The sequence below is a fragment of the Macaca nemestrina genome, chromosome 14 (genome assembly GCF_043159975.1).
Source record: "Macaca nemestrina isolate mMacNem1 chromosome 14, mMacNem.hap1, whole genome shotgun sequence".
NCBI classification, from domain to species: Eukaryota; Metazoa; Chordata; class Mammalia; order Primates; family Cercopithecidae; genus Macaca; species Macaca nemestrina.
Window position 1 is genome coordinate 23,318,388 of NC_092138.1, and position 18,668 is coordinate 23,337,055.

Consider the following 18,668-nt stretch of genomic DNA (forward strand, 5'->3'; position numbering starts at 1 on the left):
GACTCCAATGGAGATAAAATTCAGGGGATATATTTAATTCTGCAATCCATCCTACTGAAGGAAGATATTTCAATATTTATTAGAGTTTTTCAATCAAAATAAAATAATGCATGTAGAAGATGCTACCAAATGCTAACTTCTGATGATAGTTCTACTCTATTGGGTTCAGCATTGAGCATTTCAAGACTTGCATTGCTTATGATATTACGAAATCCTTTCTTTAGAAAATCCTGTATTCGAAGTTTTATTGAACATTCTCCTATAGTATAAAAGGGATAAAAATTCCTCTATCCATCATATTAAAATAGATTGGTATGTCATGGCTCATCATTTTTCAATTTCACTGGGGCAGTCTAATTACTTAGAATCTAGAAAACATATTTGCTCTCCAGTAGGTATATAATGATAACAAAAGATTTTATAGCTTTATAGTTTTCAAACTATTATCTTCTTGGTGTAGCTTGTTTTCATCTTCAAAGACATGCTGATGTGTTGGTAATTTACAGGCTTCAAGGTTTTTAAACAAGATGATCATTGCCACTTACAATTGTATTATGAAAAACTCTATCTGTTCCTTTATGATATCTGCCTGGAACTGTTGGCCGAAGCTTAAGAATTCTCTGGCCTTCTGATATCAAAATATAGGAGTCTATGGTTTACGAGGAAGGGTAGGTACAATAAATATGTGGGAAGGTTAAGGAAATAGGAAATTAAATCCACATGCATGCTTCAGGACTCAACCCGGATGGCCATGCCTGGTGAAAGTTTCCCTGCCAACCATGTCCTCAGGAAGAAGGGCTGGCTGCCATCACACTTTGATTCTGCCTTAATTGAGCCCTTGTTCCAGTGAGACTCCTACTGTGGTTATTTGAATCCCTATGTTTGTCCCACACCCTTCAAGATTATGAGCTCTTCAAGAACTGGATAGCAGATCCCAGTATAATGCCTTCATATATTCATTCACCAAATATTTTTGAGAAAGTACTCTATATCAGGTCAAGGTATAGATTAAGAAACAAAGATTTTGGCTTTTCTATTCTTTTCCTTTCTTTTCTTTCTTTATCTTTTTTTTTTTTTTTTTTTTTTTGAGATCAAGTCTTACTCTGTTGCCCTGGCTGGAGAGCAGTGGCACAACCTTGGCTCACTGCAACCTCTACCTCCCAGGTTCAAGCTATTCTCGTGCCTCAGCCTCCCGAGTAGCTGTGATTACAGGTGCCCACCATCATGACTGACTAATTTTTGTATTTTTAGTAGAGACAAAGTTTTCTCATCTTGGTCAGGCTGGTCTCGAACTCCTGACCTTAAGTGATCCACCTGCTTCAGCTTCTTAAAAGTGCTTCGATTACAGGTGTGAGCCACCATCCCCTACTCTTGCCTTTGTTTTAAAGTATTTTACAACAATATAATTTCATATCATGATGCAATAAATGCCCACAGTTATTGTGGGAGCCCAAAGAAGAAAGTGGCTCACTTAGTCTGGGGGTAGGGGCAGGAAAATAACCATAGAGGAGATGCCTGGGTCTTGAAGGATGAGCACAGTTTGCCACATGGAGAAGAGAAAGATGCCTCCCAGGTAGAGGGAATGATAGATAGAAAGCTATCTGTAGGCTAGGTAATTTCTGACATTACATCTTATATATTTACAACCTTTACTTCTTCACAACCAGCCTCCCCTTTACTGAGGATAGAAGTGAGGTGTAGAAAGAGCAAGTGAGGGCCGGGTGCGGTGGTTCACACCTGTAATCCCAGCACTTTGGGAGGCCAAGGCAGGCAGATCACGAGGTCAGGAGATCGAGACCATCCTGGCCAACATGGTGAAACCCCATCTCTATTAAAAATACAAAAAAAAAAAAAAAAAAAAATTAGCTGGGCATGGTGGCAGGTGCCTGTAATCCCAGCTACTCGGGAGGCTGAGACAGGAAAATCCCTTGAACCAGGAAGTCGGAGGCTGCAGTGAGCCAAGATCAGGTCACTGCACTCCAGCCTGGTGACAGAGCGTGACTCTGTCAAAAAAAAAAAAAAAAAAAAGACCAAATGAGTCTAGACCAGTTTCTATGGAGCTAGTAAGCAATGTTTTGAAACCGAGTCTGTGTTTCCTGGCTTGAATTTTACCAATTCAGAGATAACTGGTAACCAACCAAAGTTGTAAAATATTATCTGTTTTTTGGCTTATTTATTTATTTTTGAGACAGAGTCTCATTCTGTCACCCAGGCTGGAGTGCGGTGGCATGATCGTGGCTCATTGCAACTTCCACTTCTGGGGTTGAAGTGATTCTCCTGCCTCAGCCTCCCGAGTAGCTGGGACTACAGGTGCACACCACCATACCTGGCTAATTTTTGTATTTTCAGTAGAGACAGGGTTTCTTCATGTTGGCCAGGCTGTTCTCGAACTCCTGACTTCAGGTGATCTGCCCGCCTTGGCTTCCCAAAGTGTTGGGATTGCTGGCGTGAGCCACCACGCCTGGCTTTGGTTTTTGTTTTAGAAAGGTGACCTTGGTCATGGTAAAGATGGGATGGCATTAGTGAGTACATGAAATTAATCAGGCTGTTGCGAAAATTCAGGCAAGCTCTGAGGAAGGTCTGGACTAGGTCATAATGACAGAGGTGGAGTGGAGGAGCTAGATTCAAGACAATTTTGAAGGAGAATACATGGGACCAGCAGATGTGGCACTGAAAGAAAATATTAAATATAGTAGGTGCTCAACCAATGTTGAGTTAGGGGAGATAATGCTGAAGATGATCCGTCCATCCCTTCTTCCTTCCTTCAATTGTCTGCTTTATTTTGCAAAGGACTTGTAAGAGTTAAGATTGATCCTTTGTTTGATGATCTTAAAGCCTAAGCACTCAGATGGCTTTGAAGTCAAATGGTAAGCATGCAAAATTATTTTCCATATCCTTGTGGTGGGAAATACAAGTCAAATCTCTTTTGAGCACAAGACTTATTATGAATGGCAATGAAGGCAAAAGCACAGTAGCAGCAATTGCAGACACATTCCTCCCCCACTTTCTCTCACTGTTCTGCAGTGCAGAGGTGAGCCACGTGCAAAAGCCAACTTGACCCTCTCAAATCTCAGGTTGATACAAGACACGGTACAGCTAGACTTAGTCTCATGGGAGCAAGGCTGGAGGGCTCATTCTGTCAATTAGAAAGATGCTTGAATGTCCAAGGAGATGGTTTGCTTAGACTGAGAGTCTGCAGTTGTGAAAAGAGAAGGATTTAAAAAGAAAGGCCAAAGGAGAGACAATGAATACAGTATGCAAAGTTCCTGTTGGGAGCCAAAGGAACTTTCAAGAGTCCTTGCTTGGAAAAGTAGAAAATGTAAAAGTAAATGTAGTCCTCTCTAGGGACCAGCCACATGAGAAAGTCCAGACAAAAGAGACTGAGGTAAAAGAGCAGAGGATATGGAATCTTTCTGGGCAATCTCACATCCTTCATCCGTCACCCTAACTTGGATTGCAGCTGTTTTCAGCTCAGTTTTTGTTGGATTCTTTGACTGGCTTGGGCTGCAGATGGTACATGTCGAAGAAGTAGTCAGCATGCTCTGTGCTGGAACAGTAAGTCCAACAGGAATATTGCCCAGATAACTAACTCATGGGAAATTCCACCACCTCCAAAGGAGATGCACACAAACCCTACGCTCTGTGATTCCTGAGACCAGAGATGAGGCTGGAGAATTCTTAAGTGGGTGTGAAAGAAAACTTGTAATGAAAATGCAGCTACATCTTCTCAGTAGTTAAGATTTCCTACATGTGTTCAGTGAGACAGAGGTTTGTTCAGTTTACTAAGAGTATGTGGGCTGCTTTGATAGTTAATATAATCATGCAGAAGAAAGAGAAAAACAATTGTATATGCTCAGTCTGTCCAGTCATTCCTTTTAACCATGATAAGGAAAAAGTGAACATTGATGCAGGCAAGGAAAAATTGGGTGTGTATTACAGGTTAATATTAAGTCCACATTCCTCATTTTCTATTTGTTAATTTCATGAACAATCACTCGCTATCACTTTCTCTCTTTCTCTTCCTTTCCCTTCTATATTCTCATATGTATAAACACGTAAAACTTCCCCCTCTGCAAAACTGCTGTTTTGTTTTCAACTTTGGCCCTGATACTACTCTTTGTGGAAGGCTTATTTGAATCCAAGATTTATATTCAATTAACAGAATTTGTAACTTTATATATTAAGCAACTTTATGGGATAGAAATGGCAATGTGTGATTCAAATAAAAAAAAGTCTTAGAAAGTGTTAAAATAATTGATATAGGTAAATATACTTCTGTATCACTTTGATGAAAAAAATATTTTAAAATATTGTTAAAATTGTCACACCTCCCTAGAAGTCTTAAGGGTAATCTTTACTTTTGATGTGGGCAATAAGAAGAGAGAAATTAAATTTTTGAAGGGAAAACTAGAATAAAATTGATGGCAATTCTCAATAGGGTGTGCAGTAATTATAGAACCCTGGGGCTGGAACTAACCTCCTTCCTCCATTTGCAAATGGACTGTATCTAAATAATCCTAGAAATTAGTTGACTCTCCTTTCTCTCTCTCTCTCTCTCTCTCTCTCTCTCTCTCTCTCTCTCTCTGTCTTTCCCTGAGACTGTAAAGGACTTCTACATATCCTATCCCATCCTCAATACTCTTCATTGTGATCTATTAATAAATCAAAGAAGAAAGTCCAATGTAAGGATTTACAGCATGATTGAAATGTGCGTGATAAGGTTTATACAGGCAGGTAAATAGAGTTTTAAAAGGTCAGTTATATCAGACGATGTAAAAAGGTGTAAGAATAATATTTTGAAGCAATGTTTAAAGAAATACATGAAAAATAACTTCTCTTACATATTGATCCACATAGTTAAGCAAAGTTTGGAAACAAGTCATCCAAATTACCTAATTCTATGTAGAAAGAAAAAGGGCTACATCTGCTTATTTTGGTGAGAAAGAAGTAAACTGACAAGCAAGGTGACAATGTCTTGTTTATAACTGTGATGTTATAAAATGAGGACCAGCTTGCAGCTACTAAAATAGCAAGTGACCTTCTGTAGCTCTGATTTCAACCACTCAGCGGGTTTTTTCCACCAAAGCGGCTTATTTTAGCTTCACTAGACATTTCAGCAAATGGCGCTCTCCAAAGGCTACGGTGTCTCAGACACGGATTGCACGGGTAGTTTCATTAGAATCCCACATCCTGGGAGTGGGGAAAGTTGAGTATATCTTTAAAAACTGCTGCTTTCAGTGTTATTGCCAAGAGCACCCGAGGCCCAACTGCAGCAAGGCGAGAAAGCTGAGACTCAGAGCTATATATAGCGCTAGAGGGTGCTGCTCCTAAAATTCCTAATTCTCTACCCCCACTTCCTCCCTCCATTTTTTTTTCCTCATGAGAAAGAATGGTTTCTTCTTGGTGAACTATACCCTCTAGTCATTTTTCTCCACGAGGGACTTTTTTTTTTTTTTTTTTTTTTTTTTTTTTTTTTTTGAGACAGAGTCTCGCTCTGCCGCCCAGGCTGGAGTGCAGTGGCGTGATCTTGGCTCACTGCAAGCTCCGCCTCCCGGGTTCACGCCATTCTCCTGCCTCAGCCTCCCGAGTAGCTGGGACTACAGGCGCCCGCCACCTTGCCCGGCTAGTTTTTTTGTATTTTTTAGTAGAGACGGGATTTCACTGTGTCAGCCAGGATGGTCTCGATCTCCTGACCTCGTGATCCGCCCGTCTCGGCCTCCCAAAGTGCTGGGATTACAGGCTTGAGCCACCGCGCCTGGCCTTTTTTTTTTTTTTTTTTAAAGTTTTAAGTATTCTTCCTAAAGTACCGTATCTCAGCCTCAATCGAAGTGATTAATGAATTTTTAATTTGTCACTTGCCTTAAGGATCTAGAGTACCACTGAATTCTCTGTTTAGTTTATACTACTAGTGTGAAAATGGAATTCTTAGGGGATTCACTTTGAATTAGTGGCAGGGTATCTCTATGGACTTGCTCAAGGCATGTTTTAAGTGCCTACATTAGGTTTCCATAATATCAAGATTTCTTAGAATCTGTGCTCTTAGGCAGTAACTAAAACATATAAAAACAGTTGGTTGAAAGGTGAAACATTTAACCAAATGCACACACATTTTTTCCTTTTTCAAAACAGACTGCCAGTTTTGTTTTCTGTCATTAGATAGAACAAGTCTAGTGGTTTGTCACTGACGGCAATGTCAGAAAAGACAATGTCATTTAAAGACCTTTCTGATTTTTCTAATCCCTAGAGATCTTTATTTTTAGCATAAATAGAATTCTGCTGTCAGAATAAAACCATCAATATATTTAAGCTTAAAACAGCAATCTATTAGTGATCTCTAGATTGAAAGGAAGAGTAGTAGATTTAGAATTTCTTTTCCTCAAGTTTTTTTAAGCAGAAATTGGGGACATCAATAATTTATAACTTATTTGTTGGCTCAGTTCATGGTCCAACCACTCATTACTTCCTCCTCAATTAATCGGGATAGCTTTCAGTCTCCTTTACAGGCAAATTCTATTGCCAACTCACATATCAGAGAATGGCATAGCTGATTTTTACTTCATGCAGACCTGAATATTCTAAGACCAATTTGCTCCTAGAGTTCTTCAGAAAAAAATATGTTGACAAAATGTAAGATTATGCTGTTAACTTTTAAAAATGATAAAAATATAATAAAATACAGTTCAATAAACTATGAAATGGAAAAAAATTTAAAAATCAGATTAATGCAAGTAATAGTAATAGCTGGGCAAAAACCGAATGAATAGATTAATAAAGTAATTAACATTTTCTCAAATTTTAGGAAGCTGAAGTAAGATAGCATTTTTTTTTTCTTTTGAGTTGGAGTCATGCTCTGTCGCCTGGCTGGAGTGCAGTGGTGCCACATTGGTTCACTGCAACCTCTGTCTACCTGGCTTAAGGGATTCTCCTTTCTCAGTCTTGCAACTAGCTGGGACTACAGGCACCAGCCACCACACCTGGCTAATTTTTGTATCTTTTAGTATAGAGGAGGTTTCACCATGTTGGCCAGTCTGGTCTCGAACTCCTGGCCTCAGGTGATTTGCCTGCCTCAGCCTCCCAAAGTGAGCCACCGTGCCTGGCTTCAAGTAAGACAACATTTTCTAATAGAAGGTAAGAAAGCAGGAAGTAAAGCTGAAAGAATCTACATAGCATTTGTGTTTAAACAGAGTATATCCAAAGCGGGGAAAAAAAGCACAAGCAGCAAAAACAAGTTAACTATCTAAGAGGGTGCTTTCTTTATTTAACAACAGAAAGCTGTTTTGGATCACAAGCATTTTGCTGTATTGCAAGTGTGTGTCTAATTTTTGGGAAATTAGAGTTTCCTTTCTTGAAATTGGGTGACGAAATTGAGAAAGAATCTATTATAAAAAGATTACATTTAAAAGTGAACTTTTACAGTAAAAGATCTCCTTCACAGAACAATCAGAAAGATGAATTTACTTAAATGTCCTGCAGTTGATGAGTTTTAAGGGAGTTATATAGTAAGACCAAGGAAGCCAACATGGCCCCTTTCAGCCTTTTAGTTTGTGCATTTGGGGAAGTCGCTTAACCTATGTAACTCCGTTTTTTGGGGTTTGATCCTCCATCTGCAAGAGGATTTGGCATCGGCGATATTTTCTAAGCGCTGTGTGAAGCTTGACAAATTGAGGCTGAAGAGGCTACATGAGAATTTCCTTCCAATTATTTTGAGGTGAAGTCCCGCTCTGTCACCCAGGCTGAAGTGCAGTGGCGCCATCTTGGCTCACTGCAACCTCCACCTCTCAGGTTCAAGCCATTCTCCTGCCTCAGCCTCCCAAGAAGCTGGGATTACAGGCACATGCCACCACACCTGGATGATTTTTGTATTTTTAGTGGAGACAGGGTTTCTCCATGTTGGCCAGGCCGGTCTCAAACTCCTGACCTCATGTGATCCACCCGCCTCGGCCTCCCAAAGTGCTGGGATTAATAGGCATGAGCTGCGGTGCCCGGCCGACATGAGAATTTTCCTTGTTTTGACGCATGAGGGAGAAGCCTTGCAGAGTTATAGAGGGTGAGAGTACAGTTTACAGGCTTAAAAGCACTTGAAGAGTCTTAGGACAAACCAAAACAGCACAATCCAGAGGCCATGAAAATCTTCTTTTAGTCTCCTTAAAAACTACACCTCCACACGCAACCAAAGGACAACAAATGGGTCACAGATGATGAAACCTCATTATGAAAATTGCTCAGGGCCATCACTAGGATTGATTTTCACCATTTGAATTTTGTTGACATATGGATTGATTGTTAATTTAAACAGATGCAATCTCTCCCCCACCTCGCCACCCTTTTGGAGGTTTAGTCAATTCATTTCTGACCTTTCGAAGAACTAATTTAGAGGTAATCTTTGGAGGCCATTTTTACATTTTCAAACACCCTAAATTTTAAAAAGTACATTGGTAATTTAAATAATGCATTTAATTGACTAATGCTTAAAAATAGTGGGTTTTTATGGTTCCTTATTGTGTCAAATTGTTCCAGAACAAACCTCGCTGAAAACCACATAGCAGTTCCCCAATAGGCCTCATAAACACGCCTCAAATATAAACAGCAAATTCACTCTCCTCAGCATTAAGATGATGTTGTCAAGAGAAAGCTTACCTAAACAAAAAACAAAATAAAACAAACAAAATTTTTTTTTCCAGTTGGGACAATTTCCAACAGGTTTCCCCACATTTGCAAACATCACAGAAATAAATCCTGTATTGGTTAGCAGAGAGCACCCGTTAAATTGGTTGCATACCATGGTAATCACACCAGAGTATACTAATCTCCATCAACGTTGTGATCCATTGGCATTTCTGTGTTCCATAGCCCATGTGGTATTTTAACCCTTACCAGCTCTTCCAAAAATGGGTGCTTGAAAATGTGGCTAATACATTCACCCCCACCACTGGAAAAGTAATTCAGAGCTGTGAGAGCCAATGTCAAACCCTGCAATGCCTTAAAAGTATGGCTTCTCTGCAGTATAACATCTTGAAATACGATTCAATGTGGAAACTGTCATTAGGGACTGATTCTGAGGTCACTTCATAAATAGAAACATTTCCTACTCCTCCAAGTCACAGGCAGAACCTCCTGAAATCTCCTTTCCTTTTGCTTACTGTAGAAGATTTTATAATTACTATGGTTTTGAAATTGAATGTATAAAATGGAGTTGGCTTTCCAGTAGCTTCTCAATAACATTTTGTTCTTGTTGTTGTTGTTGGTAGATTCCAGAATCTTCTTTCGAGGTTCTGAATTCTAAGACAAAATGTGATCCCAAACTAGTTATCTCCAGGAGAGATACACTGAGGAAGATAAATTTTGCACAATTTCAGCTCAAAATAAAAAAGGTGCTTTGGAAGATTAACGTAATCTAGTGAATTGCAAGCACGTCGGGAAAACTGTATTAACAGAGGCACAAGCATGTAGTGACTGATATGCACACATGTACTGTAAGTAGATATGCATGTCCATGAGTACTTGAATTGAGCATATATCTGTGTGTTATTTGTGACGTAAATCATATTTATATTTGTTTGGAAACTGGCTGGTTACAAAGTGCTTTGTATACATTCTATCATTTATTGCAGTTGTGGGGAAGCACTGCACATGTTATTAGGTGATTGTAGACCATCATTGCAGGGTTATGAGAGGATATCTAGAAAGATATGCATTCAAATAACCCTAGGGATTAACTGTAGAGTCCATGGTTCCAGGTATCGTCTACAATAATTCATGGCCATAGACTGGTTAACACTATAGGTGTAACCATGATAGGGGTCCTAGGAATATGACAAACTGGCCCCAAACTGGAAGAATTCCTTTTTGAGATAGAAAGCAGAATTTTGAAATTAAGCAGGCTTTGGGAGATATTCTGGGGTTGGCACAGAACAAGGTGGTGTTAAAATTTCAGAAGAGTCAAGTAAGCCCCCCTCCAGTGACCCAGGTGACCCAGGTAGGTGGGTTCCTTAGTAGTCAAGAACATATCTTCTGCCAGGCGTGGTAGCTCACGGCTGTAATATCAGCACTTTTTGGAGGCTGAGGTGGGTGGATCACCTGAGGTCAGGAGTTCGAGACCAGCCTGGTTAACATGGTGAAACCCTGTGTCTACTAAAAATACAAAAATTAGCCAGGCCTGTAATCCCAGCTACTCGAGATGCTGAGGCAGGAGAATCGCTTGAACCTGGGAGGCGGAGGTTGCAGTGAGCTGAGATTGCACCACTGCACTCCAGCCTGGGTGACAGGCAGACTCGGTTTAAAAAAAAAAAAAGAGGGCCGGGCGCAGTGGCTCAAATCTGTAATCCCAGCACTTTGGGAGGCCAAGACGGGCGGATCACAAGGTCAGGAGATCGAGACCATCCTGGCTAACACGGTGAAACCCCGTTACAAAAAACTAGCCGGGTGAGGTGGCGGGTGCCTGTAGTCCCAGCTACTCGGGAGGCTGAAGAAGGAGAATGGTGTAAACCTGGGAGGCGGAGCTTGCAGTGAACTGAGATCGCGCCACTGCACTCCAGCCTGGGCGACAGAGCGAGACTCCGTCTCAAAAAAAAAAAAAAAAAAAAGAGACCCTATCTTCATTTTATGAACATATTTGCTTTTTCTTCAAGAGGAGCTTGGAAGTGATCAGGTTGTAGTGAACTAGGGGGGACAGGTATGTTTGCCCGAAAGCTGCATCTGTGCAGCAGCTCACTCTTTAATTGGATTGTACGTGAACTTGGAGTGGTTTGGGATTGGCTACAAGCCTTTCCTTGAGCTGCTCCTGGTTGTCTTTGACATTCATTTTAATCTGATTTCTTTTTTTTTTTTTTTTCAGGAGGGTGGATGGAGAGAAGAGGCTGGTGCACAGTTCTGACTTGGCAGTGGGTTGTTAACTGCAAGTTTGTCGTTTCACTCAGTGAAAGCCCCGAGCATCGTCCTGCTCTCCAGGAGGGAGGTGTGCTGGCTACTGCCATAGACAAGTTATTCAGCATCATTCAGAATTGCTTAGTTGCTTCCCAGTCCTCTCCTCTCTTCTACCCTATTCTTGTCTGTGTCCGTGGCTATAACAAGGGGGGAATATTAATGCACATGACCAAAGCTCTCTGGAAGGTGAGAGAACCGTAGTCTTTAAAAGTCATTTGGTCCAATTGTCTTATTTTTCAGATGGTGAGACAGAATCTCAGACAGCTGGACTAATTTTGAATACGTTCACGTGGCTAGTATCCAGAGTTAGGACCTCCAGTCTCAATGTACTTTCCCTAAATTGCTTGCAAAGGGTGTGTGGTTGGGGTGGGGGTGAGAGAGGGGTTAGATGACAATGAAAGTTCACAAGATGTCTCCTCTCAAGGCAAGGAAGAAAGAGCTAAACACTGAATTTTCCTGTCCCCATATTGTTCAAATAATTTTTCTTGCTAGTTTGGTCTACTTCTATCTGTTTTAATGGTGTATTGGACAGTTACTTCTAAATGGAATGCCTACCTGTATTTGATACAGGTTCTATCACAGGACACAGGAAATATATAGCAAGAGTTAATTTCTATTCTCTGCACCATTTCTGCATGGGTAGTTAGATGTGCATAATAGATTTAAACAGTATAAGATATTTATCCTTAAAAGCATATGCCATTAAAGGTGCTGCTTTAAGACCAAAGCGTCTTCTTGGGGTTCTTAATAAGCCACAATTGAAACACCACCACTTTTAATAGAATTCTGCAAAATAAAACACTACTAGTAAAATCTTCTGTATTTTTATGTAGCCTTAATAGAATGAAGTAGTACATTACAGGAACTACATTGCTTTTAGGCCAATACCTCTTTGTAATCTCCTTTAACTATTAATACTCAGTTTCTGTAATAGGTGAATTTTTTAAAAAGAGATTTCTATTTATTTATGATGCTTAACATTCCAGGTTCTATAAATAGAACACAAAAGCAATATGAAAATAAGTCTATGTTAAAGACTATACAAGAAGAGATCAATTAATTCACATTTCACTGTCTTTATCTGGAGAGAAAATTACTGAATAGAAGAGCAAACCAAGGTAATGTTTGTAAAAGGCAATGTATACCCTTAGCATTGTAGCTAATTTGATGGATTTTTTAAATATAAAAAAGCGTGTTGTTTGGCTGTTTGAATTGTCTTGTTATCTGGGATCTTGTAGATACATTGTCAATCACTTCCAGCTTAAATGAACTTTCATTAAGAGTATTAGTCCTGCAGAATTCCCCAACTCATCTGAGCTCGTTAGTGGTGGAGCAAAGACAAGATGTTCTACTTTCCTTTTCTGCATGTTTACGGAGCATCTTTTAGCTAGCTTCCTCTCCTTGCCACCAACCGCTGTAAAATTTCATCCCTAAAGATGTAACACATCCATCACGCCAGCTTGAAGTAAAATTCCAGCTAAACCCAGTTAATACTGCTGTCTAAATATTAATTTTCAGCTTACTTGTTGCCATTCTTTTATTTCATGGCTTATTTTTCCTACAGTTTTAGAAAAACCCAAGAATGTAACTCCTGAAATGTTTCATGGTTTTCTGTTTGCTTACCCACATTTTATTCCCCTCAAAAGTAGGGGAATAAAACATTCCTGATAAGAGATGTGGCTCAGGTTGATCAATACCTGCCATCTCCCTCACCTCCAGAAGAATGTGGTAGCATCCTGCCCAGAACGCATTCTATGGGATGTGGTGAATTGCCATGACTGTTCATTTTCATGGTATCTCCTAGATGGTGAGGGCAGTAACCTTGTTCTGCTCTCCCTGAGGGTACGGCACATTTCAAAAATAGGTATTTGAAGAAATGCCTGGCAGTCTAGGACAGTGACTTAACATTAACCTTAGAATTTAAGTTTTATCGCTTAACTAACTCTGTATCCTAGGAACATCACTCACTGTTTCAGACTCTCAATTTCTTCATCTGTACAATGAAATGGTTTCTTCACTGCTCACCTGAAGGAATTGGCATGAGCCTCAAAATCACTAAAATGCGTGAAAGGATTTTCTACATTTTTCTCCATATATCAAACATTATCATGAGGGGCCTTAACCTAGGAATTTTGTAGTTTCGTTGGTGAACTTTCAGCAAGACAAGTTTGGTTTTTGGGAGAATATTCCTGACTCTGCTAATATTCAAAAACTGACGTTTTGGGATCTGCATGCAGTTGCTTATACAGTTGTGTTATGGTTCTTACATGTGTGTTTTTATCAAACATTTTAAACTCTTGATATCTATTCTATATGGACTGATCTAAAAACTGGTTTTTAAAATCGATCTGCTTTTAAGATGACCCAATATCAGAAGGATAGTGACCTAGTTGCACACATTTCATTATTCTCTTAGAATCCAGAGGAAGCAGATCAGGACTTCTGGTAGCCAAGGGTGATGTTCAATTTTTTTTTGGTGTGACATGATCTCAAATTCACCCAGTCGGGATGTGGCAAAATCCGATTTTCAGTTTTCTATGCATAGGGTTTTTTTCTATGGCAAGTTGCCACCAACCAGATTGGTTTAGATGCCCATTAATCAAATCAAGTCAAAAGGACAGTGTGCGTACTCTGAAAGCTCCGGTTTGCAGCGCCTAGAAGGAGGTCAGGTAGGCAGCAAACACCAAACCTGTTTTGCTGTGAGAATGGCAGTCAGCTTGTGAGGAGCTGCCATTGGTGGGAGGAAATATAGTATAATGGTTAAAAGAATGGGTTTTGATGTTACTTAGATATGGGCTCATATGTGTTCTTTGTTTTTTACAAGTTATATAACTTCTAAGCCTCGATTTTTCCATCAGTAAAATAAATACACAAATACTTACATAACAGGCATAATGGGATTGTTATGAGGATTAAAATAGGACATTGCTCATCACAGTGTAGGTGCTCGATCAAAGGTAATTATATTATCTGCAATAGCCAGTGATATTAAGTAATAGTCCAATAAAATATCAGTTATATTATTAATAATAATGGTGCTTACACATGATAGGTATTGTACTAAGAACTCATAAATATTAACTCATTTAATCCACACACACAGATAAAGACTGTTACTGCCCTGGGTTGACAACTGAGACTCAGAGAAGTTAAGTAAATTGTTTAAGGGAAAGGCACAATTGGGTTTTGAACAAAGGCACTTTGACTCCAGAAGCAGAGTTCTTAGCCACCACACTATACCACAGATGCCTTCCTGCCCAGTGATACTGTCAAGGATTTAATATTTTAGTGAAATGAATGTCAATGTTTTGGACGGTGCAGGAAAGATAGTATATTATACTATTGTGACTCTTCATAGGTACCTAGATTCAACACTCACAGAATGTGTTTGTGTCCACTAGGTGGCATTGCTGTTTTAACGAAATGTGAACCAAGCCAGTATTTAGGCTTAGGGGTCTGCTAAATTTGAGAGCACTGGCAGGACGGTACATTTGGATCCCTAAATGTCTGATGAAAAAATCCTCCAATATTTGAAACATATTTAAAGATATCTGAAGACTAGAGGTTGAAACAATTGAGAAAAATATATGTGAGTTTATTTTGCATGTCAATGTCTGTGCAGACTATCTGGATAAATTTTGAGATTCTCTAGTCTTCTATCAGTTCACAGAATAGACTCAGGGTCAGAGGGGAAAAATGACTTGTTCAGGGTAACCCAGACCTGATGGTTTGGCTGTAGTTCTCTTTCCATAATATTTCCTATGGTTGCTAAATCACAAAAAAGTTGTGATTTCTGAATTCTTAGAAGACTCCCCTTTTGAATATAGGGCAGAAGATCGCTCCACTGTTGCGAGTTTTTGTTTTATAAGGATTCAAACATGTCTCCCGAATTAATAGTAGACTCAGGAACTTAGATATTAAGTAGTATAAATGCAAAGGAAGGTGCCTTTTCCCTCTTGAAAAGATCGAATGACTGTTTTAAATGACCATCCCTATTAGTTGACAGTGCAGTTTATGAATTGAGACCCACGGCAGGTAGCAGGTTAACAGAGGAGTGGAGGGACTCTGGAATCAGACTGTCTGAGGTGAACCCTGGCTCTGTCATTTAGTAACTATAGGACTCTGGGAAATTATGAGACATCTCTAAGCCTTGGTTTCAGCATCTGTATAACAGAAATACTCTTTTGATTTATCTTTTAAGATGTTCATGAAAAGTAAATGTGTGAAGGGCCCATGATATAGTAGAAACAAGGTTAAGGATGACAGTAATAATTGACTATTTTTGTTATTATAGTTGATGTTTTATTTTATGTCTCTCAGCTGTGAAAGTCATTACAGGTGCTTTGTCAACAATGTTACTCACTGTCACCTGCTGAATCGCTAAAAGGGAGAAAGAACACTTCAGGTTTATAACTGTGTACCATCGCTTCTTCCTCAACCAGATGGTACAAGGAGGCAAGAACACGGCCATGTATTTCATGATGTGGTCACAGCAGCTTAATTCAAAACACTTGTAGGCTTTAGGCTCCTATTTGCAGGTTAGACAGAGAAGGTGACTGAGCATTCAGCACAAAACAGTAATAGCTAAGAGTTATCGAGCACTTCCTGAGTGCCAAACATTGCTATGTTTTATATGTATTAACTCACTTAAGCTTTACAATGCCCCTGTGAGCTACAAACTCATGCTTTCCCCCTTGTAAAGATGAAGGAACTGGGATTGAGAAACTTGCTCGAGCTTAAATAATAAGCCAAAGAGCCAGGATTTAACCTCAGGCAGCACAATTCTTAGTCGCTCTGCTCCGCCACCTCTTTGGGTAACGTGTCAAGAGCCCTCGAAGGTTCCTGAGCTCTAACCTGCTTTCTCCAGTACACTAAATATTGCAGTGAAGCCTGGGATCACATAGCCACTGTTTGCTTAGCTCTTCTGGGCTACTGATAACATGCAACCCTGTTACCCAGGAGAGTAATGTGTTAAACCTACTTTGATATTTTTATGGCAGTTAGTTGATGAGATTAACTGGTTAAACATTTAATAGACTCCTGAGTTTGACGGAGTAAAACAAAGTTACAGCGGGTCAGAAGAGAGCTTGCCTAAGACAGGGCACTCTTGAAGATCGCTCCTTAGGAATCGAAGGAAAGAGGATCAGCTTTCTGATGCAATCATGCCTGTGACTAGCTTATTTGTTACTCTCGTGTTCTGTAACATTCCAGACTCCACTCTTTTCATTGCTGTAATTCAGAATCCCATATGGAATTCTTGAATTCAGATTTACAAGAGCCTTGGCGGTCTTCTGGTCTATCGCCCTGACTTCACCAAGAAGGAAGCTGAGATACTGTTTGCTTAAAGTTTGTCCCCATTTATCTTAGAGGAAGAGTTGGGCCCCTGTTCGTTTGGTTATTCCCACTTTTTCTATATCCTTCAGCAATTTCACTTTGAATAGCATCAACTTTGAATACATGCCGAAATTTCCCTGTTTATACCAATAACATTTTCCCTTCAGTGAGAACCCAAATTCAACAGATAGCATCTGTTCTTTACAGATAGCATCTTTCTATTTATAATTTCTTCTTTCTTCCTTTGCTTGAAATAAACTTTTATGGGGCGGGGAAAAATGACATTTATTAGAATATATTTTAAAATAAATTTGTTTTCTCAGTAGAAGCTGTGAATCCAAGTCATTCAATTTAAATCTAAGAAAATGACCATATTAAATAGGACCAAGGTAAATTCAAAGCAGAATCTCAAAAAAAAGCCACTGGGAGGAGACTTCCACTTACCGATTTCAGTCATGGTTATCCCTGGTGCTAACTGCCCATTGTTGAAAGAGCTATAGGTAAACAAGTTGGGTACGGATGTGAGGTCGTAGATAGGTTCTTGCTTTATCTGTTTGATTCCAGTCATGTCAAGTCCTGACTGATCAGGGGACGGCTGACCGGAATCGACGTTGTAATAACCCTCAGACTTGGGCAGGTCAATGACGTGCCCGTTGGCGTAAGTGCCGCTGGTCTCGTTGTTCAGGTTGCTCAGGCCGTTGCTAATGCTGCTGCTGTACACCCTGGCAAGGGCTTCTGCCTCCCCACTCTGCTGCTGCCGCTGTTCCTGCAGCCGCTGCTGGTGCTTCTGCACCTCAGCATACAGGCTGTCCCTTTGCTTCTTGGACATCCTCCCAAACTTCACAGCTGGGTTTGAGAGAAAAGCAGAAAACAGCACTTGTGGTTATCATTCGCGTTAACCACCTCAGGTACAACGGGTCACGGGATGGTTGTCCCTTCAACATCAGATGCACACACGTCTAGCACCATCACTTAAGAACCCATTCGTTTGCACTCCACATCTGGGAAAAGGTTATATTCAGAGGGTTCCTGTCCTGGTTGATGCCCACAGTGAGAAATAAATCTAAGCCAGGAAGAAATATAAAAACGTATGTATGTATTTCTCATTGCCATGAAGATAGAAAGCATGTTTTCCTCTTTTTTTCTTACCTGTGGACAAAAATCGCAAAAAACCAAAATACCAAATACCAAAAAAACCAAATACCAAACTAGCAATAGTACCCACTATTAAAATGTTAACCAACTAACTTTTATTCATTAGGATTACTAGATCGCTAGATTGGACCCTAGTATTTCACTTTCAAATCTATTTTCTGTTTTCTTTCTTAAATTTCTCTTTACTTTTTACAATAATTTTCTTTTAGAGACAGGGTCTTGCTCTGTTGCCCAGGCTGGAGTGCAATGGCATGATCATAGCTCACTGAAACCTCGGGCTCCTGGGCTCAAGCAATCCTCCTGCCTCAGCCTCCTGAGTAGCTAGGACTACAGGTGCTTGCCACCAGGTCCAGCTATTTTTTTTTTTTTTTTTAATTTGTGTAGAGATGGGGCCTTGCTACATTGCCCAGGCTGGTCTTGAACTCCTGGCCTCAAGCAAGCCTCCTGTTTCGGCCTTCCAAAGTGCTGGGATTACAGATGTGAGCCACTGCACCCGGCCAGGTCGATTTTCTAAATAGTGTGTTGGGTAAGACCAAAAGCATGGGGCTGGGTGATAAACATAATTTTAAGTGACGGCCTCATTTGCCTTCAGTTGGCTTTTGGGATCAAATGATAAGAATCTTTGGAAAATAGCAATTTGGGGCATCCGATGCCCAGCAAGTGATCAAAACAGTAACTATCTTTTCTCATTCTACCACTCCCAAGTTTTATTTTTCCTATCTCTTCTGGCAATATTCTCAGACAGTCTGAGGAAAAAGAAGGAAGAAGTGCTGCAAGTAGTCACAGAGTAATATCAAGGTGCTTTCATTTCAATGTGTTGTTTCTTCAGATACTTAACCTCCTGAACTGTTGTGAATATTGACATTTCTCCTCACAGGTTGTCAACTGCCTTTTTAGGATGTGAACATCCTGAGTCACAGGCCTACCTTCTTTGAATTATCAAGCATTGTTCAGCTCATGTTAATAGTGGGGGCTATGGCAAACTTGGAGGCTCCTGTCTGAGTTTCTGTTTTCTGTTCTTTTGTGATGGTATGCCCACCACCTCTTGGTGCTAGGAGCTCAGAGAATGGAGAAAGAAGGAAATGGAGTTTAGAAAAAGGCTCGGTTCCTGGATTCAATCACGAGGGTTGATGCTCTTCTGAGAATATCTAAATGGTGAAGTGCTTAAGGACTCTCTAGCACAAAGGGAACACAGAAGAGATTCCCACAGTCTTAAAGAGCTGCCATTCACCCTTCTCCTCCAATATTCTTCCAAA

The 18,668-nt window shown here is 40.1% G+C and overlaps 1 protein-coding gene across 1 annotated transcript in view; it reads right to left on the reverse strand.

The window, feature by feature from the left end:
- The window catches only part of LOC105498683 (RAR related orphan receptor B), a 194,067-nt gene that overhangs the window by 30,678 nt on the left and 144,721 nt on the right, over positions 1 to 18,668 (reverse strand). Inside the window, exon 4 of the mRNA XM_011770940.3 lies at positions 16,702 to 17,103. Coding sequence (XP_011769242.1) covers positions 16,702 to 17,103 — 402 coding nt within the window. The remainder of the gene's footprint in view (positions 1 to 16,701; positions 17,104 to 18,668) is intronic.